Consider the following 27905-nt stretch of genomic DNA (forward strand, 5'->3'; position numbering starts at 1 on the left):
TTAATCTCTGAATTAAATATAAATGAATTGTACGATATATTAACGAAATATCCCTTTTTATTTCCTTGCACAATCTACAAAATTGTTCATGATAGTAGACAATATTTGCCCCATTTTTTTTAATTTTCTTATGATAATGTGCTTTGTATTTCAGTTTTCTAATTATTTCGTGTAAAAAGTAAACCAACACTGATAAATACAACTTTTGCATTTTTTACGCGGGATACATTTATTAAATACGATATGAATAGCTTCATAAAATTTAATTATAGTATCATTTGCATATTATTATTATTAGTCTCTCTCTCTCTCTCTCTCTCTCTCTCTCTCTCTCTATATATATATATATATATATATATATATATATATATATATATATATATATATATATATATATATATATATATATAGTGTGTGTGTGTGTGTGATGAGTGTTCCTTCATCAAAAAACAGAATGAAACTCAAATCAAAGTGAATGGAAATGATAATAGTGAAATCTGGGAACTAGCATTTTAAAATTTGAATTTTCGTAAATTTTAAATATATAGATTTGGAATAGAACCCCCTTTCCCACCGCATATGTTTGCTTCCACATGCAAATCTTCCACACATGCAATGTTTATCACTGTAATCACGGAAACACGCAACGGAGATTTTATCAGCATATTGAAAAAAAAGCCACGGTATACATATTCGTTCAGTCTTCTCATTGTGTAGTACACGTATTTTTCCTTTAAAAAAAAAAAAGAGAGAGAGAGAGAGATGAAATGTGTATAGTTATTTATAAACTTTTGTATATTTTTCTACTGATTTTGAACACAAAATATACTAATGTGTGGAAAATACGTTCCAGTCATGATGAATATCATTTATTTAAAGTACATTTTTCATCAACAAAAGAATTTAATGAGTAAGCCATTTTTAGTTCATATTCCATATTGTTTCACTAAATTATACACTGAATCAACACATTTCTTTTATATATTTTAACTACGATAAATATACAGAAAAGAAAAATTATTCTGTTTTTCTTTTTTTAATACTAATGCCGTATATTTGTTATGGCAGAGAAAGTAGTATTTCCATGTTATGTAGTTTGTTATTTCGTCACTAGATGTCAGCAGTGCTTTAGCTGTAAGGCTACTACGTTATTATTGTTATTTTATTTAAATATAATTATGATTGTACACAGCATGGAACATAAACGTGAACAAATTAGCAAGATCTGAAACTTCATATCCTTTGTGAATGATATTCGTAGTCCACGGCTTTAACAGTGGATCCATAGTGTGTGAAAGGACAAGAGATTAAACATTTATATCACTGACAAGAAAGAAGCTGTGTAACCTAATGGATATCCATTTTCTTTTCTTTGTCTTTTTTGTTTAAAATTAAATCCCTTTGAAAAAGAAAACAAGAGAACTCGGATCTAGTTAATTATTATAACCGATATTACGATCATTTAAGGGTTACTCTTTCAGTCTAACAATGAAATAAACCAAGTCGTGCCAGGTTAAATATTTTTATAATTATTATTATACGAAGAAAGATTTATTATTTTTATAGTACCTTTATGTTTGAAGTACAAGGTGTCTCGAAAGTTTAATTCAATTTCAGTGTTATATTAGCCTGAAAACGACTAATCTAATTTGAACGAAACGTCTCACAGTTCAAAAGAGGGAAGTAATCAAATTTCGTTTGATTGACGGGAGGTGTACTCGCCAACCATCAGTCAACTCCCCAATTTCCGTTCCGTTCGACTATCGACTTGATGTGTATCTGTCTTGCAGCTGAAGGAGGCTACATTGAAACGATTGTGAACTGAAAATTTGATGTAACTGTATAATTATGTTGAATTTTGTTACAAATTTGTATTGTTTGTTTCTCCCAAACATATTCAGTATTTTTAAATCGTCTAATATATGTTACCATTTTAATCATGAAAACGGAAATTTCAACACTCCCTCTTTCGGAGTGTAGACGTTTCATTCAAATACGATTGATTGTTTTAAAGCTATAACATTTTGAATTCAAATGAAGACTTTACAGACACACTGTTAGAGTTACACATAAGACAAAACAAAGTAGAATCATCCTGACAAGATTCGAGACTAGATAGGGCTCGTCCTGACATATTTTTCGAGACGAGATGCCCTGATCGCTGGTCTTGTGCCATCATTATATATATATATATATATATATATATATATATATATATATATATATATACAGGGGCGGATCCAAGATATGATCAAGGGAGGGGCTAAACCATATTTTGCCGTTTTATCCAGTGTAAAGCAGGATTGAAGCCCGTTTTATCCAGTGTATACCTGAACGTCATGGGGGGCTATAGCCCCTATAACCCCTCCCTTGGATCCGCCACTATATATATATATATATAAAGATATTTTTATCTCAAACTAAGTAAAAAAAAAGTTTTGTTGTGAGTCTTACGACATTTTCCAACATCAGATATAAATGCATACTAAACTTCTCCCCCTCTCCCCAAAAGAAGCTAATAGAAAAGAACACGACGTAAATTTCAAATGAATAGTTTTACTTAAAGACATTCATGACGGAACGTAAATGTTTCTTTTATAAAATGGATGTGTTCACATACGCTAAGAAATCAATCGAATTGATCGTATTAGCCAGAGTTTGGAAAATTCATTTTCGATAGCAATTACGTTCTGCCCTCATTTATTGTTTATAAAGACAAACTGCATATATTTTGCCGTAGACTATAGAAATTAGTTTGGTTTCGTAAAGTCAGTCAATTTACATAAAAGCTTTACTTCAATATAAGTATGTTTAAAATAAAGGGAGAGCTACTTTTATCTATATCAATCAACAGAATTGGATCCCAAACTTATATTATTTTCGCGTGATACTATTATCATAATTACATATGAAATTCGTAGAATATAAAATAGTATAATATTGGATCCTATTATGTCCATTATTTCTCCCGAGTACTGAGTAGGGAAACTAATATAATCAAATTTAATTCATTTTCGATAACTAAAGAAATGATTTATGTAATTCAGAAATCATTTTGTTCTATGACTCGTATAGTAAATTAAATTCGAAGGGGAATTACCCGATGACCCAACTTTTAATAATGTATTTCGAGTAAGAAGGATATAAAAGAAATAATCTTAAGTAAATAATTTCCGTGGTGACATTAAATTAACAAGCTTACGAAACTTTTTTACAGGATGATTTTTTAATAATATTCATATTAAGAAACTTTTAGGTTATCTCGAATACTAAGACTATGAAGTTGTAAATCTGATACTTTTCGAATCTCGAGATCCCTGTATTGAAGGAATGAGATATTGAGAATCAAAAGAAAGAAAGAAAGAAAGAAAGAAAGAAAGAAAGAAAGAAAGAAAGAAAAGAAAAGAAAAGAAAGAAAAAGAAAGAAATTTTAGTCTTCGATACTTTACAATCCTTCCTGTTAACACATTATGCCCTACAGTATATGCAACCCAACCAATATCATTGTGTATCTGGTTGCATAACAATCAGATCATTATTGAATGAATTAACACAAATAATCCGTGCACAGTAAAAGAGAACTAAATTATCCTTGACCAATTTCAATCTCCACCCCGATAAACATCACTTTTACGGAGACGCTTATGTGTTAGGTGGGTGCTACAGTGAAATTTAGAGCTATGTCGGTGGTAGTTCACTACCAGAAGGGGCTCCTTTATCGAATTGCTCTAAATAGAGTAGCCTGACGAAAGGTGTTCTGGGACAAGGCAGCACTTCTCCAATAGCCTAGTTGTCGGAAATCATAGTAATTGGTACGGCAACTTGAAGTTCCAGGTGTGGTCAGAGTGACTTTAACGGCTGGGATACTGTGGGGTGGAAGGCAAGGAGGAACCACTACTTCATTTTCCTAGTTTGCTGTCAGCAGGAAGAGAACATAATATACCCACAATGGTCTTTCGCAGGTCAATATATAGTTCCGGAGGTAAATCATCCTCCCATTCGGATCTCCGGAAGGGGGATGGCTTGGGAAGGTCCATTGGACGAGAAAGTAATAATGTGGGATGATAGAGAAAGAAAGACATGCAAGAGCAAAAGGTTTAGGATAGGGAAATGGAACGCATGTACCAATAGGAAGGAAATTAGAAAATCTTAAAGAGGAAATAAAACAAAATAATCTAGATTTGATAGGAGTTTGTGAAGATAGATGAGAAGATAATGGAATGTTGAACAGCGAAGGATATGGAATGTTTTACTTAGGTAATGAAAAGGGCGGTCATAAAAGTGTAGGGATAATTCTTTGTAAGTGCTTAAAAGAGAAGGTAGTGAAGTGGAATATGTTGATGATAGAGTTACGATGTTAAGATTTAAAGGAATAAAAGAAGGATCTAGTAGTGATATAGACATATGCACTGACGACTTCGCATACAATTCAAGCAATAGAGGAAAATTATGAAAAAATAGAAGAAATTATAGACAGGGAGAAGAGCATGTGTAATTCTAATGGGAGATTTTAATGCAGTTGTGGGAGGAAAACACGAAGGTAGTGTCGTAGGCTCATTTTAAGATAAATACAACATTTATTAATATTGTCGGATAAAATTGCTACAATACATATAAAGTAAAATAGCATCTGTTTAAAGTAATATTGTAACAATTCTACCCAGCAATATCAATAAATTTTCTATTCATCTTAAAATAGAATGTTCGAACATTTATTTGCCATGTATTTCCCATGAATACCTTTTTAGCTCTCCTTACTTTTTTAAGTCCTTGATATTTATCTTTTAAATGCACTAAACTGACAGGAAGCTGGAATTTGTATAGTCATGTGAGCCCAGCAGCGAAAGTCTTAAATTATATATATATATCACTAATATGGTACCCATCCCATAACTATCAGTATTACCTTCTCCAGCTTTTCTCTCTACAATGGCAAACCTTTCAGTCTTTTTGGCTTGATGCTTGCCTCATCCAATTGCAATCCAATTATGTCAGTCCGTGGAATGGAGACTACAGTTTCATATCTCTATCACTGACTGGCATAATAAATTTTACTGTCCACAGAAGTTTAGTCTTCACAAAAGCAGGATTAAACTTTTTTAAAAAAAAAAATCACTTTCAATTGTGCCATTTAAACCATTAGCACTTTTATTTAATCTACTTTATAAATCTTAGTTTATGACACTGCTTATCAAGACCTTCCCAGGGGGTATCACGATTTGGTACCAACAAGGAGCGACTCTTTCTGGATGCCGATACCAAGGTAATACATACAATTATATTGCTCGAATGGAATATGAATAGAACGTAAACACAAGATTAATTTCTGTGACCATCTTGCCACCAGTGACACGCTGACAAGAATTGTTCTCTATCTGTACGATGTACGCGACTAATATACTTATTATAATGTGTCTGCGTTTTATAGCTATAATGTGTTTACGTTACAAATTGAGCATGCAGCATGCTCACGTGTCCGTGGAATGGAAGAGTCGTGCGGACAGTACTTTCCACGCATTCTTTCTTCATTCTCACGTTGGCTAAAAAAATGCTTTTGAAAAGAGAGAGGGAAAAAGTGCTCTCACCCGTGACGCAGCGCTTTTTCTCCTCTTAATCTCTTTTGTTTTATAATTCGTTTGTGTTGTGTTTGATGAAGGTCGTTGTTCTCATTTACATGACATCATAATAGCACCGAGGGCTACAACAACCACCACCTCGGTTTCTGTCAATCGTGGATGCGTGTACTCCAGAAGTTGCTTCTACGTATTGCAGGTGTATCGGCTGATGCATTTGTGGTGTATATTGCTACGATTCGTGTACCTATACCACCACCCTTCCCCAGAGTGCATACAGAATGGAATCTTTACGAGAGCAGAGAGCAAAAACTCTGTGGAATTTGCCTTCTTGTTTGACTGACTAGGGTGGCAGGTTTCCTAAAGAACAAGAAACCTTCACTGTGTGTATATAACACTTTGTGTGTGAGTGTACGTACATGTATGAGATAGTGTTGCCAACTACTAAATTAATCTATGTGTTGTTTAAGAGTGAAAGATGATTTCAGTGCGTAGATACTATTGTGAAAAGATGTGACGTGTTATCTATAAGGTAAGTGAACAGTTACATGAAATGTACTCATCAATCAATCAATAATTTTACCTTATTGGAAGATATGTCCATACTTCATGGCCGGACAGCAAGATTCAATTAGATATGTTCCCATAGAGAAGTGAATCCAAGATCGCGTAGATCATGGTAACCCGTAGCGTTCTTTGTTGTGACTTACGTCGTTTTTTAACCCGATTACCGTTCTAAATATTACAGTATAGCTTAGTGCAGTGGTTTCCAACCTGAGTCTCACAGAGTGTGTCGCGAAATTTTAGAATTTAAAAACAGTGAAGCATTTAATAGTTAAAATCAATTTTGAGACAGAGTATACCAGTCAACGCTACCAGAGTATACCAGTCAACGCTACCAGCGACAGCATCAATGCTCAGTACTGCATAGATTGACTATTTACTAGAAACTTACAGGCTCAAACTATTATAATTCATACTACGGTATTATTAATTTAAAAAAATTCAAACAAATGTGTCGTGAGGACAGAGCGTTCAGTAAAGTGCACCAAAAAAGTTGGGAATAATAGGTGTAGTGGCCTGCGAGTTTTATTGAAATTGTCAATGTGTCCTACATTGTTTGACGGGTTGAAAACCATTGACATAGACCAGTTATGGGTAACTACTGCCGGCGGGCCAGGTGCGGGCCTCTGAAAGTTCTATCCGGCCCACGACACGATTCCTAAGCTGACAAATGAAAAAAAAAAAAAAAACTTCGAAAGAGTTGTATTAAGGTAGAAACAAGCTGATAGATGAGCATATTAAATACCACTTTCGAGTACCGGTACATCCCAGTTCGAAATAGATTATGAAAATTTTTAATCATCAATAGGGCTTACAATCCAAAGAGAAGACTTCCACCCTCTATTTAGCAGCAACGCTTTCTTTTACTCGGGTTACGAGACAGCCCTGATACATGAGGAAGGACAGAGGAAATTTAGTTACGATACTTGTAAAGCAAGGAGTACGTATCGTAAAGAAGATAAATCTAGACTACATGGGGTCGCACCATTATACTATCGATATCGGCTCATTATGTTCCTGCTCTGCAAAATACATTGATTGCTAGTTTCCAAGGTATAGCTCTCCAAAGAAGTGTTGTGTGGTTCATACAAAGCTCAGAGCTGATATAATTTGACCTTATCTTTAAGGGCAGAGATTGTTGAACTGCAACACCAGAATCAAGCATCTTTATCAGAAGATTGATCTTATGAATCTCCTGTTTATTGAATGAAGTGTAAATACACTCTCACTCTAAATACACTCTTTGTTTATTTTTTGGTCCACAAAATAAGGAAATCTAGAAGCAATATTGAATATTTTTGTTTTGCGTATCTGGCAACATAAATTTCTAAGAAAACAGAAAGAGTAGGAAATTACTTATTTACTTACTTACTGATTTGCGCTACAGCCCTTGAAGAGCCTTGGCCTCCCTAACCACTCTCCACCATTCTTTTCGGTTTTCTGCTTTTCTTCTCTAGCCTCTGACTCCTAATTTCTTTACATCCTCTTCTAGGTCGTCTATCCATCTTTTTCTGTGTCTGCTTCTTCTCTTTCGACCGTCTGGTGTCCCTAATGCATATCTTCTTAGCTGTTCCACTTTCGTGCATACGCTGTCCATGTCCTGCCCATTTTAATCTTCCTTGCTTAATTCTTACAATTATATTTGGCTGGACGTATAGATCTTGTAATTCTTCATTTGTTCTTATACACCACGTGTCATAGTAGGAAATTACAAGGAATATTATGCAGCGAATTTGTCCCCTTTTTAAAGAAAAAAGGGCACAGTGGTAGAACGTTCACCTGTGGTGCCTGGGGTCCTTGGTTCGATCCCAGCTCTCGCCAGATGAACTTTGTGGTGGACAAACACTGTGTGCGTGGGGTTTCCTCGGGGTTTTCCCGTTTCCTCCTACTTTCTTCATTCCACCATTTTAATTCATTTCTCACCATCACCGTTTTCTTTAGCCTAACCGGCATAACCATGGGACGTAAAACTTAAAAAGAAGAAAAGATGCTCTTTAAAAAAAAAGAAAGAAAAAACTACAAACAAAGCGCGTTCTTGTAGTGAACGGAATACATTCTTTCAGCGAGAGAGAAATATGAACAAAACAGTCCTTTCTAAGAAGATGGTGTCCGAACATTGATTGTCGTTTCTAATGAAATACAGACTGAAACTTGCGTCTTTGTCTCTTTTCTTTTTCCTTTTTCTCTTTTTTTTTTTTTTTTTTTTTTTTTTTTTTTTTTTTTTTTACATATAAATTAGCATATTCAAAGAGTGTTCAGGTGACATTTTATATGATGTCTACCCTTGGCCACATGAAAATTCCTAAGGATGTCCTTGAGGTATCATGCACTATTTAAGATGTTTCGTATGCTCTCATTCTCTTCTAATTATGTAACTGAAGGCTTCCGTAGAGAATAAATGAGCCTCACAAATGAAGCATACCGCCTTGTTTAAGTAACACTGGAAGGTTGTTTCTTCCAATATCAAGTATTACTGCATGTCACAGAACAAAAAAAAAATCTGTTTTCTTAACTTTATTGCAATTATTGTGAATAAAAAGGAGAAATGGTTTTTAGTTGCTAAGTTTTAAAGGAATTTGAATAGCCAATTAAAAGTGGCACTGCTTTTCTGTTTTTTCTTTTTCTTTGTTCCTTATTTAAAAAAAAAATCAACCATAAAGAAACTATTTTAAATCATATTCGTGCGCGGAGTCACGAGAAAAATTACCTCAAAGTTGGGATGTTTATATTTATTTATATCCCGCATTTGAGACAACTTTTCTAAGAATCTCATGACAGTGTAGTATCCTCAAATTAGTATAAAATTAGTATTGGCTTTTCAGTGCAATTAGAAATGTATCCAAGCCTGAGGACTTTTACCATTGGCATTAGCAGTACTTCAGAGGTCCCAACTTTGAAGTCATTTATTTCGTGATTCGATAAAAGGATATTAAAAAAAAAAAAAATTGGATTCAGTATCTCCAAATTAGTATGAATGGCGTAATTGAAAATGTTCCGAACCGTGGGCACTTTTTACTATGAAATAAGCGATACCTCAAAGATCTCAACTTTGAGGAAATTTGCGACTCCATGGACGGATGTGTTTTAAAATTGTTCTATTGGATTCGGCTTCCTAAAATTTGTACAAAAAGCACAATTAGAAACTTATCCGAGCGTAGGCTTTTTTTTTTTTTTTAAACTATGATATGATCGTGAGTTCTTTGATTTGACATCTGTTATATAGCACGGCCAACAAGAGATGGTCTCTGACGTTTCTTACCACATGCGGTGGGACATTGCAGCCCCTACTTTGATACCAGTGTTACCAACCACGATCACTCTGTCTTATACCATTAATTAAATTGCCACTATAGTTGCACCGAAAAAAACCTTGACACGCGAGTAGTGGCAACGTCACTGCAAGCTGTCAGAGACGTTCTCTTACTGGACGCACTAGAGCCTCTATATTTCAAGTGTGCCCTCGGAAAATATGTGAAAGATCCTTCGACCTCATTCCCATAACCCTCTTATGGAGGAAATCCTCCCTTTGCTTAGGGAGAAGAAGTGAATGATCTCGACTGCATTGCCAACTTGTCATTCAATCGTTTGGTCTCGACGAGTGAAGATCGTAGGCTATTTGCACAGCGAAGTCTAATTGTGCCAAATAATTCATTGTGCCAAATGCATCCGCATCCAATAATTGAAAGATCTCGGGCAAAGCAACTTGTCCCTCCTCTTTCAAGAAAGGCACGGGAAAACATGCATCGACAGCAGCACCAGCAGGGGCATACTAGAAAATGGAAAGACTCTAGCTTAAGTTGAAGCTTGTGTTCATAAAAATGAATTGAGATTGAGGACAAGATCTTATGATGATTGTATCTTCTCCTAGTCTTCAATTTCCTCTGATGCGAGAAGTCCCTCGTTCCATCTCTGGTCACACGAGTTTGTAGTGAACAACATAGCGTTCGTGGATATTCTCGGGTTATTTCTTTTTTCCTTTCACATTGTCATTCCACAATTAATTTCATTACCATTCACTTGTATTAATCATCCATCTTCTTTAACGCCCTTAACAATGAAAATTAAAAGTAGAAATTTTATTTCATTTCATAAACTCTAGTAATACGTGAATGTAGTTAATATTAAGAAAATTCGCACATTAGTTTACATTAATGCATTTAATGTATGGAGAAGTTAAATTACTTATGTTTCATCACACCTACGAAACAATAGGAATAATAAGGTTGTACGTAATTTGATACATTGCTAATCATGATTACATATTTGTTTTATGATTCTGTGTATACATAGGCTTTAATTATATTTAGAATATTTAATTTTCTGTATTGGCAGTATATATACTATCTTTATAACTTTCCACAGAACTTGGAAATTTCATCTTATTGATCTTTCATCTTAGTCATCATTTTGAAATGGTAAGGAAAAATAAAAACATAAAAGGCCTGGATTTTAGTATTGTTCCTCTTCCACCCTTCCCCTTCAAAAAGTAAAAGTCAAGCTACCGTGTTAATAGAATATTTGAATGAAGATATGTGTTCTGTAGCGGCCATTTAGGACGACAATAGAACAATTTAAAATTTTTTTGCTTTTATCTTTGGCTAAGATAGTCTATCTTTAAAAGATATTTATTAATGATTTACCAACGATATTATACAAAACATCGAAGCAAATTTGAAAGCAGAATCTACTTACTATTCAGATGAGGTTCGAATCACTACTTCAGAGTTTTAATGCAACGCACTATAATCCTAACAGGTTTTGAACCTGTAAATACACGCATCAATATCGAGCGTTATAGCTGGGCGTGAGTCTACGGAGAGTAGTGATCTTTTTAGGAAAGAAAGCAATGTGAAATACGAATGCGTTACTCCTACCATGACAATTCTTCGATGTTTTAGTTTTTTAGTAGTAGAGCTTCATTATTGAAAAGTAATTTAGCACTATTCTATTCACTATTCTTAGCAAACCTTCCAGTTTTTATTATATTATAGCCAAGAACATGATTGATTTAAATGTTCGTATTAGGCTCCTCCCGCATAAAAGAATGAGACCTCTATAGATTGGTTCTGCACAACAATTTTTCTTTTCCATATAACTATTATTGTTGATTGTGATTTACTGTAAAATAGAACAAAATTAGAATGAATCAATTAACAATACTAAATATAGGTTGGAGGTATAAGAAATGATAGCTCCACCCTATACTTAATATTGTTTCTAACTGTACGTAGTATATCCCAAGCAATGAACGGAAATGTATATGATAATTAATTTCATGTTCAGTGAACACAATATATACAGATAATGAAAAGTTAATTGAAATTAATGCATATAATCATGCAATATATAATTAACATACGAGTATAATAACCATCCACGCATGACACTTCACTTTTGTTTTTAGACGTGTCTACTCTAACGTAATGGTCGCATTTGGTTTTCTTTTTCCTTTCTTATTTCTTTTTAGTGTTACATTGTTTCTATTTATACAATAATAGTTTTTAATTAAGTATATCTATACTGAACGAGTATGTGATTTATAATTAAGAGAATAACAAAAGTGAAGATGTGCTATTATTATTCTACGAGTATATTGAAAGTGAAATTTATAACAAGTGATCTTTCCATCAAGCACTTTCACTAGCACAGTTTCCATCCGATATTCTGTCTATACAAGCAAAATTAAAACAATAAGTAATTAGCAAAGGACGTCACTGTCCTTAATTAATCATTAAAGTATGAGATGCCATCACTGTAGCAATGAATAGCCGGAGAATTTGGATTTTATTACAAATGACTTAACAGCTTCAACTGTGAAAAGTAAATTCATTGTAACTTCTTGCTCCGTCGCGTTCGTTAATTGATTATACAACCAGTCATTTTTTCTTTGGGAGGAGAGAAGTTATGCATTGAATTCTCATATATAAGCCACAAGAAACTTTGCACTATGGGAGTATGTGTAGTCACCATTAGGCCATGCAAAAAATGTTCATCCTATGATGTTTAATAACATCTACTGATACCTAACGCAATCTTAATCGAATACACTACTTACTACCTGAGAAGTTTACAGCGAAGAAATGGGCATATTGGAAATAAAAATAATTAGAAATTCTATTGAGAACTCTCCTAATTCAGCCATTGGGAGGGCAATCAAAAAACGCAAAGGACGGGCTAGCCCATCGTTTGTCCTACTGAACGTTAAAACCACGATGGGCATAGCTCGTCCCCAGAAAGTATTAATAGAATATGACATAGCTTTCTTAAGAAAAAGAAAAATAAGACTTAATAGTATCTAAAAGTATTACTTTCTGAACCAATATGGCAAACAGTTTCGTACATATTATTATTAGTGACTTTATTATTATTATTATTATTGGATCAAAAGATTCAATATATTTCAACCAAAAATTTTCTTGTACGCCTTATATCTGGAGAACTACATATGAATTAGTCCTAGAAGCGACAGTTCTATTAGCGTCAGGAACTGTTATCTGTCCTATGAGCGATCGATTCATTTACATTGAGATGATGGAAGATGATATGACTTCCTCTCGTGTTTGCCTCTGGCGTTATTAGCGTCCGAACAACCTTGCTATGAAAAATGTATGTGCCAGTCATACTGTTCGTTAAATATATTTTCCCTCTACTGTGAGTGCAAATAAAACTTATCTTAATTTTAAGTTTGATTTGGCATAAAACATATCAAATAACTTAACAATACAACAGGGATATTTCCATGAAAAGTATATTCCTATGAAATTAACTATTGAACACCCGATTGTAATATCCCCATTCTTTAAAAGCTCTGCTCTCTGTACTCAATTTAATTCAAATCTAATTACTCACTAAGCAAAGCAATATATTTTATTTGGAAAACTTAAACATGTAACAGTTTCGCCAACTATCTACTTTTTAGACTTCCGAAAACTCTATGAATAAAATAAAAACTGTTTACTATAAGCTGATAATTTTGACAAGGAAAGGACATGGCATATGCGTATGTAGAAGTGAGTTTGACAGAAGACAGCTCAGTATAAGTTTCTAAGTATGATAATGACAGTTGTTCATGTTGTGTGTGTATTAGAGAGATTACTTATTCTGATAAATCCTGCTAGTCCTAAGCCCGAATGAAGTGTGAGGGGTAGTTAAGGAAAAATATACATCATATTCTTTAATAGTTTATTAATACTTGCGTGCAATGTTTATTAAAGAGTTCTTTATACTTATGAATGTAAGGGAAATCTGAAATTTATGATTAAGCAAGAAAAAAAATGAAATCTTTAAGTTTAACGTCCCTCGGTTATGCCGGTTAGGCTAAAGGAGACGGTGATAATGAGAGAGATGAGTGAAATGGTGGAATGAAGAAAGTGGGAGGAAATGGGAGAACCCCGAGAAAACCCACGAGCACGGTGTTTGTCCACCACAAAGTCCACACGGCGCGAGCTGGGATCGAACCAGGGACCCCAAGCACCGGAGGTGAACGCTCTACCACTGAGCCACCGCGCCCCCCCGATTAAGCAAGAAGAATGCTAAGGGTGTATGTTCCTTTAATTGTAAAACGGTTGGAAGAAATGAGACCTTTAGGAACATAAATTTTTTCATAGTACATTTTATTGGGTTCTAAATCACACTGGCGTGAAACAAGTTAAAGAAGAGAGAAACTTAACTTCTTCCATTATCTTAGTATGTACGAATCGGTGACTCATTGTCCAATTAACAGATCGAATCGGTCGCTCATAGGACAGTTAACAGTTCCTGTCGCACATGAGATTGTCGCAAGTAGAAAGACACCCTACATACAGTGTAGCCAAACCCAAACTATCACTTAACTCAGTATGATGTGCTTATTCCGTAGAAAGTACGAAAACTCGATTTAGGGGCCGTTCAAAAATTTTGTAGCTTCTGATCCAAAAACTAATTATTCCCCAAGATTGCAATCTTTTGATGCATTTTTGGATCATTCCTAAAACTCTTGCTCTTAGATCACCGATCTAAGAGAGTGGTATGTCTGAATGTAGTTTTGTTTAAATTTGTGAAGTCTTTTTGAAACCCATGACAATTTTAACAAGAAAGTTTGAGTCATTTCCAAGCTGCTGTGGTTTTCCAACTTTAAAAGAGAGATTGATACAGGCGTGCTGTTTTCTCGCATCGGTCATCGCGCAGTCACAATATAAAAAATGGATGGAAAATGAATACCAGGGAAAAGTGCTCACCAACGTTTACTGACTGTAAGTATGAAACAGCTTGTGATATTGTTCCAAAAAGTTATACGGAGTAAATATCCTTGGTGTGCGTCATACTTCGGGAAACATTTGAGCATCACCTCGTACATATCATACGTATAAGGAACATTTCAATTTTGTTTGTACAAATAACAACTAAAAAGAAGACCGTGTGAATAAGCCTTTTGAGATCATATTAACAGCATAAAGTAACGGCCTCCAAATGCTTAATTTAATTTGAAGTGATTTGTTTCTCTTGTTTGATTTGTTTATAAAACTTGTTAACTCAAACGTATAATACAAACACCAGAAAAGACATAACCATATTAAGAAATGAAAATATCATTTGCGTCAGACCAAGTCACTGTCAGAACATTCACTACTTGTCAGTATGTAGTGGGCTATATATTTATTTGACAATATTAAGAGTATGTGTAACAATTATATCATTTGGAAGTCGATGAATAAACAGAAAGTATGCATAAACATTGGAACGCAGAGAAGCAGGAAAAGTTGTGGGTGTTTTCTAAGGCATATTACTGTCATAGATGAACACGCCTATGCTTAATTTGTGAGCTACCGTTATTAGGTCACGAAGTAATAATGTTCTTACCTCAACTCAATCCAGAACACGACAGCGACACATACAGAGAAATACAATCAAGTGTTATATGTATAACAGTTGATGTTCCTTAAACGTTAAAAAAAAAAGAAAAAGAAAAAGCATGAAGACGAGACAACATCTCTTTAGTTAAAGGCTAATTTAATTCATAAGAGCGACAGTTAATGATTCGTGTGCACTTTATTTTTCTTATCAAACGGTGAACGAGAAGTGTCATGATCAGTATTCAGTGCTGCCTGATACTAGTTATTTCTTCTTTTCAGTGCTCATCTCTCGTCATTCCTCTATGCACACTTTTTTCATACACTTTTTAAAATCCTTCAGTATTGTAAAATATATATATATATATATATATATATATATATATATATATATATATATATATATATATATATATATATATATATATATATATATATATATATATAAAAAGGTTACGATATTTGGGGCCGCCGTAAACGAAAAGCTCTTTATACAGTATATTACCCAATAGGTACCATTCCTGTATCTCAAGAACGAAGACAGCTATTGAAAACAGGAATTTAGTCTTCAATCAGTATCCTTTATTTACCTCTTTATTTACAATATCATAACTTCCTCCCAAAGAATCAACTTTTCAGAGTTCAGACTAAAGGCTCTTCTTAATTAAATAAGAGCATATTTTCCTTTTCTTTTTATATACAGTAGAACCCCTCTAATCCGCCACCTTTGGGATTGGCGGTATGGTCGGAACGTAAAAAGGGTCGGATTATCAGAAAATACTACGGATGTACAGAACACAGAAGAACATTATCGTAAAAGCAACGAACAGTAAGCCTCAAAACTGCACAGTACATACAGAAAACACGCGCAACGAAAGAAACGATAAAAGAGATGACGGAACATTAAAGCGAATATGCGGTAACAGGAACAGTAAGTAAACAACATTCCCGCGACGGCAGTAAACGATAGTGGCCCTCATGAGTCACCGAGGAGTCGGGACAAATTCGTCTCGAGCACGATCGGATCAACCGGAGTGGCGGGCCAGCCAAGGGCGGACGAGAAGTGTTCTACTGTACGTAATTGTGGTTATTATTGTTTATTGAGGTCTAATTCTCCTTCTTTTGAGCATCAAGGGTATGTGAGACGTGAACCTACAGTTTAAGGTTGAACCGTAACTACCATAATGCGTTCTATGATCTCTTATTGATAATCAAATCCGAAAATGAAAATGAAATGAAATCTTTGAGTTTTACGTCCCACGATTATGCCGGTTAGGCTAAAGGAGACGGTGATAATGAGTAATGAATGGAATGGTGGAATGAAGAAAGTGGGAGGAAACGGGAGAACCCCGAGAAAACTCACGCACACGGTGTTTGTCCACCACAAAGTTCACTTAGCGGGGGCTGGGATTGAACCCGGGACCCCAAGCACCAGAGGTGAACGCTCTACCACTGAGCAACCGCGGCCCCCTAATCAAATCCGAGACCTGATGCACCAAAGACGATCGCGCTAGCCACTAGACCAGTGGCTATACGTAATCGAGGATTTATATATACAATGTATATGATTATCTATCTGCTGAAAGGGACTGAGAGTCACAAACATTGAGAGGCGAAATCTTGTGTGTAATTCTCTATTATTTACAACATATATTTTGAACTGTTGTTGTACAGTTTAATGTCCTTTCCATCACCAAAGCTATATGAGACATGGATTGACAACAATTATTTCTAATTCCTTAATGTGTGACGTAGAAGTACGCTTTTGTAATCGGAGAAACGACAGAGGTAAATTGGTAGAACAAAGGAAGTGAGTAGACGAAATGGGAGAGTGTTGGCAGTGTACAAATAGTTGTAGATCCATGTGTAACGTGCCTGCAAAACAATCAATGATTTTGTTTTGGTTGTTACCACTTCCTTTATCAATGGTAAGTTTCCTGTCTGTTCCTTGTTCTAACCATGTGGTTTGCTGAGAGTAGGAGCAGAAAACTGTGACGGCACAGAGTGTCCAGTAGGAAATTGCTGATTACATGGATTCCGAATCACATGCCGAGAATAGAATCTGGATCTCCTGCGCCAAAGGCATTTATGTTAACTATATAGCCAGGGTAGATGGCAATTTTGAGGCCATTATTTTAGAAAGAGATCTTCAAATCATTCAGGAAGCCTCGAATTACCTACGAAACACAAGTTGAGGCTATCTCGTCTCGTCATGGAAATGGTAGTAGGCTTGAGCTAGGTGATGAGATCCGTATTGCCTGGTAAAGGCGGGATGTCTCGTTCAATATCGGCGATAGAGATGCCATTCTGTATAGCAAGAGAAGGGATTTTGATCAAACTCAGAACATCTGCTGCTGACGTGCTTGTGCGTAAGTAATATGTAAAGCTTCGGTAGTTTGAACTAGATTCATTGTCATGGGAGAGCAACTCCTCTTTGGAGGAGTAACTTGATGCTGAAATCAGGGGCGTCATTTAGGGGGGGTAGGGAAGGGCATTTGCTTCCCTCTGATTTTGAGATTTATATAGATTTTATCAATTAAATAGTAGTAAGTCAGTGAAAAACGCGAAATTTTACTTATATCAAGGGGTCTTTCCCCCTCCCCAGCCAAATCTGAAATGACGCTACTGGCTCAAATTCAGGGACTGGATTTTTTTTCGTTGAGGTAATGCTAGATATTTCTTGGTTGAATCAGACATTTCAACATGAGCGACAGTAAAACGTGTCCGTACATAACGAACTCAGCTCTTGTTGTTGTTCTTCTTCTTCTTCTTCTTCTTCTTCTTCTTCTTTTTTTTTTAGAAAAATCTATTTTCCTTTACTTTCTAGTACAAGTTTTATTTATATACTGCATTGTTCTAATTCATGGAAAAACAAGCAAAACAGTAGTAAAAAGCAAAAAAAGTAAAGCAAAACAAACCTTTGTGCGTGACAAAACGTAAATACACCAGATGAATTTCTTCACTTCCTTCAGAAAACTCCCTACCTACCTACTCTATTCCATGTCGGCAAACATAAAGAAGTACCGCATCAAAGATGGTCACTGTTTACCTGTGGTCACTTCACAGCAGGTGTTGCATTCTGCTAGAGGGAAAACATAATACGTAACTCTAAGTACCCGGCTATTTGAGGCGATCGCAAAGCGTATTTACTGCTTATGCGTACGCTTGGAATACGCTGTCCATGTATTTAAATGTGGATGGCTAATCACAAACGCAAAAGCAATAAAAACGCGGAGAAAACGTCAGTTTGAGCGTATTTGGTGCGTTTCGGAACAATAGACCGCCTGATGTTAAAAATATTTCAAAAGGAAGGGAAAAAAGGAAAGACGTGTTGCCAGGCAAGGGGATTGTAGCAAGAAATAGCTGCTAGGAAGATGGTTTGTGCAAGTATTGGAACTCTGCTATTACGCACCTGGACCTGGCAAAAAGACCCGGAAACCCTGACTGGCTCACAGTATGATTTACAACCCTGGTGAAAGTAAAATTACTGAATAGCCACCTTGGCCGCGTTCGCTACGGGGGGTGGGGGGTAACGCATCAAAAACGCTTTCTCAAATAGCCTAACCCTAAGATTCTAAATCTGTTTCGAACTGCAATACATATATTTTTCCTTTTTTATTTGGAGAACCATTTCTTTGTCATGTGCCTGCATCAGAAATGAAATTTCAAAACTTAGTAAAATGTGTAATAATTTACGCTAATGTTAGATCACTAGTTTGATAATAAAATCACTAAATCTAATACGAAATCAGTAAAAGTGGCATCCCCACACCATACACTTTAGCACCGAGCTGCTTCATAATACACATAACTTTTACAAGCTCCTATTTTATGAAATACAATTTACATAGAACTGGAGTATTGGAAAATTTACAGAAATTTCGATATTACTCTTTCAATTTGTAAGACGATTTAAAAAAATGGGTGGGGAATTGAATATTAGGGACTAACTAGTAAATACACGTGCATGCTTCTATGGTGATTAATAGCAATATTTTGTGGGTTTCGTTCCCTTGTCGCTCCCTTTATATGACCCATATTGAAATCGTGCTAGTGAACAACAGGTTTGTATTCTCTGATGAGGAAAAAAAAAACTCCATATACCGAATTTCGTGTTTTTATATTCCTTCTGCGTCTGACAAATTTAGTTTGTGTACGTGCATAACATTTTAGTATTCTATAAAACAAAAACTTCGCTATTATTATAAAAATGTCTTTGCGTGCAGTGGTTCAAAATCCAATTTAAGATCCACTAATTCCTGAGGTGTGAACTTTACGAAAACTTCGTCTTAATAATAGTGTGGACTTGAGGAAATATTTTTTCAAAGTTTCTTGTTGATAGGTCCAAAGATTCAGAAGATTTGGTGATAGGTAAATCTGTGGTTTACATTTCTTCTTCGAAAGATGAGTTGCAAGAAGGAAAAAGAAAATTATCATATAACTTTTCGTACTTTATTTGATTTTGTCCTTTAAAAAAAAAATTCCATTACAAGGACAGTAGATACATACATAGTACGCTAGAGTTTCTCAAACTGTGTTACGCGGTTCATAAGTGGACCTTGAGGCCTGCTCTATGATCCTCTTAGGATTGAATATTAGTCAAAAGGAGGGAAAAAAGGCAGAAAATAGAATTCAAAATGAATTTCGTATCGTATAGGTTATAGATATAGGTTATATAAATAATAGATTATACAAATAATAAACTAAAAGTTTTACGAATGCTAATAGCTTATATAAATGTATTATCATAAAATATTATTGATACCCTTCAATTATTAAAAAAGATTTATATGTATTTCCCTGTTTCAACACCAATAGCAAATTAAATAAATTTTAATTAATATTATATTTTAAAAATATAAGATACTGACATATGCTCAAAACATTTTTAAAAATATATATAAATTTGCTTACGAAGTTGATCATTCTGAATAAAAAGAAAAAGTGATCCCCACCTGAAAAGAGTTTGACTAACATTGTTATACGCGATCTACAGTAATCAACTGATCTTCATAAAACATATGTAGACCTTAGGTTCTCGAGCTTGTAGGGCATCAAAGTAGTTTTTTTCTTAAAAAAAAAAAAAAAAAAAAAAAGATTTCAATGCTTTATTTGTCATTATTAGGGATATACAACAGCGATCATAAATAACGAGCACACTTCTACATTCTTGACAGTCATGCACGAGCACAAACATCCTCATCTTTTCGACATGATTCGAATGATAACAAAGCCCATCGTACTGAAGCTAACTTTCAATTACTCGAGTTCTCCACCAAACATGACTCCAGGTAGAAGACGGTACACTTTTATCCTCATGTGAAATTAGCTACGTCGTAAATGCAGTGTGTACTTATAATAAAGTTTTGTCAAAATAAATGAAGATAATTTTATTTCACAATAATAATAATAATAATAATAATAATAATAATAATAATAATAATAATAATAATAATAATAATAATAATAATAATAATAATAATAATAATAATAATAATAATATAATAATAATAATAATAATAATAATAATAATAATAATAATAATAATAATAATAATAATACTCTTTAGTTAGTTCTTGCAAACCTTAAATCGCCAGTGTTTCCTAGAATTTCTTCATTGTTTAGCAGTATATAACAAAGCACATGATGTTTCGATTAACGCAATAAAGATGTCGATTAACGCAGTAAATACTTATTATTTACCAAGGAGAAATATTTTAAAAGTCGAGCTCATTCGTGCCTATATGGTTAGCACACGAGTCTTGGGTGTGAGAGACCCGGGTTCGATTCTCGGCGGAAGCTCATGTAGTTCAGATCTCACATTACACTATAGGAATATGTCTTATACAGGCTTACTGCTGAAAGGGGCGCTAGACTCTTAAATCCTCCATCTGCCCAGTTTGAAAGTCATTGCTACTGTAAATTATGTTACATATTTTGTAAGTATATATGTTGTAATATTTAAATATTCCATATTTTGTAGTATTTTGAAATAAAAATATATAGTTTTGATTTGATTTTTAAGTTTAGCGTCCCTTTCAGCAGCGAATATACATGAAATGTGGATCTACAGCTTAACGTGGGATCCGAAGCACATGAGCTCTAGTCGAGAATCGAACCTCGGTTTCCCTCGCCAAAGGCACATACGCTATTCACATAGCCACAAGTTAGCTCTAAAAATATATAGAAATATACTGTTAATTTGAACGAAAACCAGTAGTTTATAATCTGGAACTTTATAATTGGGGGAGGAACAGTGGGTATACAAAACAGATTTCCGGGTTTTATCCTCATCAAAAAGATGTTATGGAAAATTAAACATTTATCATATTAAATATATGCAAAAAATACGTGTTGCTCTCAAATGATATGAGCATATGTGCTCAAAGACCCTCAATCTTGAAATTCTGAGTACGCCGTTTGGGGAGAAGTAATCTTTTGTTCCGTAGTTCACACTCTGTATATATCTAATTGCACTTCTGTGCTAGCAAGAAGAGAAGATAATGCATCTGCATGATTTTGGAAGAAGAAAACGAACTGCAAATAATTCTTTTGGCGCATAAGTGAGTAACTCTGATCCATACTCCGCTTCTTCTGGACACCCACCGTTGGCAACACTAGAGTCGAGATTTTCTTAGGAGCAGGTGGGGGAAGGCTCTTGTTGGGTGAGTCGGCCGAACCGAAAAGCAGTGTTTCCAACTTGGGGGAAAAGTCGCTAAATCTAGGGGATTCGCCTTCCAGGATAGCGACAAAAAATAATGTTTCCGATTAGCGACTTTTTTGGTGATTTTAGAATGACGATTTGGCGACTTACCTACAAATCTAGCGACTTTTGTGCTGCGAACAACTTGTCCTAAAAATAAGCACTATTAGCTCTAATCAGTTCAGATATGTTTATTTCTTTTACTTATTTGAATCAGTGCAGGTGTTGACGAGCTGGGAAAGTGCATAACATTTATCTCTATATTCCCACTTTGATTGCTGTTATCTCTAACCTACTCATGGGGACCAATCCCAGCTTTTAATGTCCTTTAGTTTACAGAGAGAGGCACAAATAATACAATGCCGATAGCAAACAGATTATCTGTAGAAGCAAGAGTAGAAGTGAAGTGTGTAAGATTATTTCCTAGACCTTTAATTTTGTTCGTTTTTCTAAACTCATTTTTGATTTCGCTGAAGCAAAATTGATCATAAAGTTAAAAGTGTATAAAAGTGAAATAATTATTAGTTATATATGTCTTTCATATATGTTCTTGTAGCGTAGATAGTACTATGGTTTGAATTGATCACGTATCTTATACACACACACACATATTATATATATATATATATATATATATATATATATATATATATATATATATATATATATATATATATATATATATATATATATATACAGACAGTGGCGGATCCAAGGGGGGCTAAAGGGGGTATAGCCCCTCTTGATGCTCAGGTTTACACTGGATAAAATGGGCTTCAATCTTGCTTTACACTGGATAAAAAGGCAAACTAGCCCCTCCCTTGATCAAATCCTGGATCCGCCACTGTATATATATATATATGAAAGAGGCAAAATTTCACGAAAAATTTTTTAGCGACTTTTCACCCAAAACTGGAGTCATTTCATCTCCTATTTAGCGACTTTTTGTATTAACTTGTTGGCAACACTGCCGAAAAGTGTTGAAGGCCAAGGCAAGGAAGGAAGCGAGCAAGTGCATCCATCCCTCTCCGAACCAACCGAGGAGGAGGCTTCCTTCTTCATCGGGAGTCGAGCTCACCATCGCCCGAGGCTCGCCGCAGCCGCACTTGGTTGGCTCCCAGCGAGTTGCTTATTCCCAGAAACGATTGCAGGCAGAGGCTCTGACTCTTCTCGTGCTTCTGCTTGTTCTCGTAACTTGTGGTTATTGTTTCTTGTGCTTGTGGTTCTTCTGCTATATGTGATGTGAGTGCATACGTACATGTTAAAAGAAAAAAACAAAAAGAAGGGGAGAAGCCATAAAGTGCATGTGGTTCTGAGTGCTCTGTTGTTGCTGAGCGAGTGCATTTGCTTATTATCTCTCTCTCGTGGTCCGCGGCGCTCAACTGCACCGACGGTCAGCGGTGGTGAAGACGCCGCCATTTAGGCCCCAGGAGTTTTGTTTCGGAATGGCTGTCAATCTCCTTGCTTATGCTGCCTGCAGATACCAAGGAGAATACAGTAAGTAAATTCTGTCTAAAAATAGATAGTGTTATGTATGCTGGGGGCGTAGACATTTGTAGAAAAATACATACATTATTTCTTACGTTTCTCTTGTATGTTTTAGCAACTACGTTAGTACTTGAATTGAAAGGGTTAGTATAAATTTTAGTGCAGCTTTCTTTGGCCATCGAAATAGCCTAAATTTTAACGAGTGACTTGTCAAGTTCAAGGTCTTTGCTCTGGCAATGTTTGTTTACAAAGACACACTGTTCGACTGTTGTTATTAGTGATAGACCATAATGAACATTAGGGATTGTTTATCACTTCTGCAATATGATTTCTTCCAAAAATTAAGTTCTTCCCGCTGGACTAGCACATCAGACTTTCGTGCACTTGGTCCCGGGCTCGATTCCCAGTGAGAGAATCTTGAGATTTGAACACATTACGTCGTGTTCTTTTATTAAGCTATGGTGCCCTAGAATCAAGATATTTTAAGAGTTTCTGGCTTTAATTCTGTTTAGATCCTTTATTATTCATATAAAAGCAAAACTGAATGTTGCAGAGATTTGAACGTATGTAGGCTACTTTCACAACTGTGCCAAAGCTGTTTTAGTCTTTATGAATATTGTATGTCATAATGGGATCTTTTCTCTGCTACTAAAATTAACAAATCAAATCTATGAAGGATCGTAATATTATTGTTTGAAATTACTTCCTTAGGTTGACGTGAAAACATAAATTTATATTACTTACGGTGCGGTTATCGAGCTTCATCTCCGGAAGTAATCAATGCTCGTGTTTTATGTGCTGAATACTGACCACACAACAATGTCAAAGATACAGTTATTTTTAGTTGTTTTAAATCAGCAAGAGTTGTCGTGCATCTTCTATGCCGATCTACAGAAACAATGTGATGCAGAGCTATGAGTGTAGCTAAAAGAACAACTAAAAAAAAAGTCTTGCTATTCAAGAAAATTAAGAAAATCTGATGGAGATAGACTGGGTTTGAAACTCAGAACTTCACCATTGATATGCTTTCCATGCTTTCATTAAACCTTCTGTATTCAAATAAAATAAAAGTTTAACTGGATCTTCAGTTTTGTCTTAGGAATATTTCAGATTATATAAAACTTATTAAAACTTAAGCTTCTGTTTTATTGCAAGAATGTTGGTCAGAAGCTATATATTAAAGGTACATTCGTAGCATACGCCCATTCCCATGGAATAAAGGGAAAATTGAAAACCCTTAAATTGTCGCCCACGGAATTCGAATTAGAACCTTCCGATTATGAAGAGAAAATGGTAACCATTCGCGTACGTTCCGTCGGTAAATATATGATTTTTTAAAATCCTCAAGCCACACCTAACAATCCCGTAAGCTGGTGACAATTGGATACCGCAGAGAATCAAACTAGACGCTACATATACACAAAACAACTGGTGTTAACGTTAATCATTAAGCTACAGAACATTACATGAATTAAGTTGTTTTATCTGAGGATATCACAGAGCCTACCACCTACTGTCTATTGTATACCATTATTTTTCAATGATATTAATTAAATGTCAATGATATTCTGTTGTTAATTAAATATTCCATTCTGATTTACTAGCTAAAATCTTAAACACGCATTGAAGATCAATTAGATTTTAAAAAAAAAAAAAGAAAGAAAATTATCACCTCTGAAGTTCGTAATAAATAAAATAATTCGGCCTTAACTGTAGCGGCTATTTTTTTTTTCCTGATTCCTTTAAATTCTTTAAATGAAATGATATCTAATTTTAAGTCTGAAGATGGTCTCTTCAGACTCAAGGAGACGAGTGAATGATTATGAAAAAATTGGTGGAATGAGACTGTGGGAAGAAACGAGAAAACTTGGAGAAAACCCACAAACTCACGTGGTCGGGAATCGAACCAGGGACCCCTTTCCCCAAGAGCTTTTTTTTTTAATATTTATTTATTCTTTTGTTGCAAATTAGATGATACAAATGAGGTAGAAGTAACATGTAATCCTTACAGCTTTTGCATTCTGTCGTACTCCTTACACCATATATCATATAATTCCAGTAGGCGTTGCACATTCCAGTGAAACACAACTCCCCCAGCTTCTTCTAAGGTTTGATGAATACTAGCATGTTTCCTGTAGTAATGGAATGTGTTTCAAGTGGTTGGCATTTTCTATAAGTGTTTGTTGTTTATCGGCATTCTGTACATTTGAAAAGGCATGCTTTTTTTTTTTTTTTTTTTTTTTTTCTATTTCCTGAAAACATGGATTGCTCTTCATTCGCTATGAGTCATTGATGTCATGCATACACTGTTGGAAGACATCGGGTTTGGCTTATCTTATCTTTTACGAATAATTTATCCTTATATACGGTTCGAACAATAATACGAACAGCACATTTCAATGTGCTTTTTGCTTTTCTCCACTAAGAAGAAACAAATTCGGGCTTAAACGTTAGTTACGGAAATTAAATTAAAGTGTGGCATTATTATAGGATAAAGGAGATTTTGATGAGTGAAAATGAATTATACAAGGGATTGAGATGGAAAATTGAAAGAGCGGGCAACTCTTTTTAGCTCAAGCAGTCTTGTAGAGACCAATGTTAAAATTATATGGAACAGTTTTGAGGACCACCATTTCTTAAAGACACGGCTAATCATAATCATCTTGATTTAAAACCATTTACACCATGATATTTTTTAAAATGTTATCGCAAATAATATTTGGGAGAAATCAGTTATGATCTGCGGGGAAACCTTTAAGCTTCCATCCATTAAAAGATCGCCGATGTTAACTACCTCGCTTTAAAATCTCTACAGCTAGATCATTATCAACCGGCAAAATTTGGTAATTCCACCTCAGTTTTAGAGATAAGCGACCACAAAGAAACGCATAAGAGCTTCGTTTATTCAGCTCAAAGTAAAGTAATTTGTAAAATAATCAACTGGGAGAAAACACAAAAACATTCTGAAAAATCTCCTCGAAACTTTTGCGGTAATTTTGTTGATCTCTGAAAATCTTACAATAAGTCTATAGATAATTGTTCTTGGGTTGTTAATCTCTCTAATGAGACCTTTGGGTAACAACTTTCAAAAATAATTTGAAGCAGGTGATTTTCAACTACCGAGACTTGGATGCTTGGTTATTCAGTGGTAGAACACTTATCTGTAGTTAGAAAGGTTCCTAGTAAGATTTATTTATAATTTATTTATAAGATCCAAAGTTATCAGTTTTCAAGGGTTTCTTAATTTCTTTCACTTTCTATTCCCATTAGTTTCTCTTATCATTCGTCTCATTAAACCTACAGGTCATAACCATTAAAAAATATAAATGAAAGTTAACCACCTGAGTTTGCTTAGGTACGTTGCGTAACTGGGTAGCGAACATATATACATTCTTACAGTACTCATTGTTCCAGATTTGGTACACTTGTGGTTCGGATCTCATCCACGTATTGTTACTGAAAATACGTTAAATTCCAATCAAATGAATTGGGTTACCAACTAACTTAAAGCAATTCCAGAACATTGCTTTCACAGCCTCTGCAACTGTGGAAAAGCCCACGAAAAACGGGAATTTTGATCAGGTACCTGAAGGGTTCACGTTTTCTTTGATTAGAAAATAATTTGTAAGTTAGTCTATACCATATGATACTTAGAAATATATTATATAACCTATGATGGGAAAATTGAAGTTTTCCACTCAGGAAGGAAGAGAGGATTGGGAAAGGAAGAAAGCGGTCAGTCAAAGATATGAAAGTTTAGCTTCTTCGTTCGAACTTTTGACTTCAGAAAATATTTTATTTATATGAAGAAAGAAGAATGCCTGTTCAATACATTGTAATCCATTTAAAAAAAATAACAAATACTTCAAAAGACATAAGTTTCCACATAAACCTTGATGACTTCTTGTGATCTTTGAATGTTATATATATCTCTGTGTATTACAACTATTCAGGATGGTTTCTACAAAACTCACTCTAGGAAAAAACAAACTCGTGCAGAACAGACAATAAATAAATAAATAAATAAATCGAGATGGTGTTAGAAAGTAAGTCTCAAATTTCAGCATATTGCAAGGTGAAGCAAGAGTAAATTTTAAGCATCTCATCAAAAATATTCAGATAACCATGTAGGCAACATTCGCATGTAAAGAAATACTCAATAAGAAAACAAATTTCGCTTCTTAGTCGCTAACGCTCTCGTCTTTGGTGTGAGCGGACCCGAATTCGATTCCTGGTGGGGACACTCGGTCATGGGAGGTGAGGGTGAAAAGTAACATATCCAAGGTATCGGGTTATTTCCTCAAACACGTTTTCCTCAAGCCCAGAAAATGTGGGACATTTCCTCAAGTACCTTATCTTGATATTGATCATGAACTAGAAATCCAAGACAGAGATACAAATCTTCGCCAACAGCCAGAATGGGGGGATATGATTGCTATACGTGATAAAATAAGTACAATATTGCCACTGGTTAGATAAAATTTTACTATTACATTTTAAGAATGAAGGTCTTTTATACCAAAGGACATCTGAATATTCCTCAACTATACAAACTACACAAGCTTTCAATTTAGAATTCAATCATAGCAGCTTCCACGTTTTCATTATCCCATTTTTGAATTACGAAGGCAAAACCCTGCATGTGAAGAATTCAAAACAAAAGGTTTCTTCAAATATTCAATAAATAATTACAGGCGATATTGTTTAAAATAAATTGTCCTATACGCACGATTGCCTCAGTGAATCATA

General features: G+C 34.8%; 1 protein-coding gene across 5 annotated transcripts in view; it reads left to right on the top strand.

Moving 5' to 3' along the window:
* LOC145680710 (ankyrin repeat and BTB/POZ domain-containing protein 2) overlaps positions 1 to 27905 on the top strand; it is a 447712-nt gene that overhangs the window by 294640 nt on the left and 125167 nt on the right. Inside the window, exon 1 of one of the 5 annotated variants that reach the window (XM_081751635.1) lies at positions 5684 to 6105. The exons of 3 other annotated variants lie outside the window; for them this stretch is intronic. Coding sequence is in view for 1 of the 2 variants with exons in the window: in XM_081751634.1 (XP_081607760.1) it covers positions 23136 to 23165 (30 nt within the window). In the remaining variant the exon portion in view is untranslated. Of the gene's footprint in view, positions 1 to 5683; positions 6106 to 22644; positions 23166 to 27905 lie in introns of those variants that run through there. One more of the 5 variants, XM_081751634.1, reaches the window with a different exon arrangement.

This window comes from Thermobia domestica, chromosome 3 (genome assembly GCF_964235325.1).
Source record: "Thermobia domestica chromosome 3, izTheDome1.hap1.1, whole genome shotgun sequence".
In the NCBI taxonomy this organism is placed as follows: domain Eukaryota; kingdom Metazoa; phylum Arthropoda; class Insecta; order Zygentoma; family Lepismatidae; genus Thermobia; species Thermobia domestica.